The sequence below is a fragment of the Scyliorhinus torazame genome, chromosome 14, assembly GCF_047496885.1.
Source record: "Scyliorhinus torazame isolate Kashiwa2021f chromosome 14, sScyTor2.1, whole genome shotgun sequence".
Classification (NCBI taxonomy): domain Eukaryota; kingdom Metazoa; phylum Chordata; class Chondrichthyes; order Carcharhiniformes; family Scyliorhinidae; genus Scyliorhinus; species Scyliorhinus torazame.
In genome coordinates, this window is record NC_092720.1 from 21,326,633 (window position 1) to 21,328,461 (window position 1,829).

Here is a 1,829-nt window from a genome sequence, read left to right on the forward strand (position 1 = left end):
ACACACAGACAGACACACAGTGAATATAGACAGTGTCTAACACAGTCTTATCAGCCCCACCATTTTAAGTGAGGAGGCTGTCTTTCCTGGTGTTACACACACACACACAGAGGCTGCTGGTTGCAACTTGCCTGCCTAACCGGAGCATCACAGCTGGGAGGGGGTTTAAATGTGTCTCCCCATCCCCCACACGCCCAGCCTCAGCTCTCAAGACTTTTTTTTAAATGAGAGAGAGAGAGAGAGACTTTGAGAAAATGGTTTACACTTCCCCTCCTTCATTTCAAACAGCAAAAAAAGTTGCTTCGAGAAGCACAGTCCCTGCATCAAAAAATAAAATAAACAGAGAGGCGGCCTCACCTTTCACAATATATATTTTGTACAGACATTCCTCACAGCAGCACACAGGAGCAACACTGATCGTTCCCATTGGGCTGAGACACATAGTTCATCTGCCGCACAATCTCGGCGAAGAGTTCGTCCACAGAGCTTTTATTTTTGGCCGAGGTCTCCATGAAAGGGCAGCTCCACTCGTCGGCCAGCGCCTTGCCCTCGCCGTACGACACCTCCCGCTCGCCCTCCAGGTCCACCTTGTTGCCCACCAGCAGCATGGGCACCCTCTCATAGCGCTTCACCCGGATGATCTGGTCCCGCATGGGGCGGATGTCCTGGAAGGACTGCTGGTTGACCAGGCTGTACACCAGGATGAAGCCCTGGCCGTTTTTGATGTACAGGTCGCGCATGGAGGCGAACTGCTCGGTGCCCGCCGTGTCCAGGATCTCCAGCACCGAGGGCGACGAGTCCACCTCGATCTCCTTCCTGTAGAAGTCCTCGATGGTGGGGTCGTACTTCTCGATGAACGAGCCCGTCACGAACTGCACCGTCAGGGCGGACTTGCCCACTCCGCCGCTGCCCAGGACGACCACTTTGTACTCCCGCATGGTCCGCCACTAGCCTCCCTCTCTCTGCTGCTCCTTCCGTCTCTCTGCTGCCTCCTTCCCTCTCCCTCTGTCTGCTCCTCCTTCCCTCTCTCCGCTGCCTCCTTCCCTCTCTCTCTCTGCTGCCTCCTTCCCCCTCCTCCTCTCTGCTGCCTCCTTCTCTCTCTCTGTTGCCTCCTCTCTCCCTCACTCTGCTGCCTCCTTCTCTCTCGCCCTCCGCTGCCTCCTTCCCTCTCTGCTGCCTCTTTCCCTCTCTGCTGCCTTCTCCCCTCTCCCTTTCCCTCTCTCTGCTGCCTCCTTCCCTCTATCCCTATTACCTCCTGCCCTCTCTCCCTCTTCCTCCTTCTCTTCCCTCTCCCCTTTCTTCCTCTCCTTCCTTATTCCCTCTCCTTCCTTCCCTCGAGAGGGGAAAAGCTCACCCCTGGGGAGCTTCTTCCAATAGCCCAAACACCCCCCAACCGCCACCAGCAGCAAGAATTGATCTTTGGAATTGCAAAGAGTGCAGGACAAATAATCTTTTTTGCTCCCTGTTATTTTCTTTTTTTTGCAGCCCCCCTCTCTCTCTCCTCCTCTTCTCTCTTCCCCCTCCCTCCCCCCCTACCCCACTCCCCCCTCCAGTTTTCTTTTGGGAGGGGGTTGTTGTGCGTTTTGTTATTTTAAATCCGGAGCCAGGTTCGCTGCAGTCTCCTTCGAACGTCGAGAGGATCTGTGGGAGAGGATCTGTGGGGACTCCCAGCATTTATTCACCTCTGCTTTGCTGAGTGTCTCTCTCTCTCTCTCTCCCCCCCTCTAGTCTTTCCCTGCTGTACGAGACTGAAGCACAGCAATCTCTCTCTCCCACGCTCTTCCTTCTCATTGACACAGACACAAGGCGTTGGGCAGGGCGTGAACGCA

The 1,829-nt window shown here is 55.2% G+C and overlaps 1 protein-coding gene across 1 annotated transcript in view; it reads right to left on the bottom strand.

Moving 5' to 3' along the window:
• Positions 1-1,501, bottom strand: part of LOC140389570 (ras-related protein Rap-2b) — a 9,646-nt gene extending 8,145 nt beyond the window's left edge. The window contains exon 1 of the mRNA XM_072473801.1: positions 358-1,501. Within this exon, the coding sequence (XP_072329902.1) occupies positions 390-938 (549 nt within the window). The 5' untranslated portion in view covers positions 939-1,501 and the 3' untranslated portion in view covers positions 358-389. The remainder of the gene's footprint in view (positions 1-357) is intronic.
• Positions 1,502-1,829: the final 328 nt, after the last annotated feature.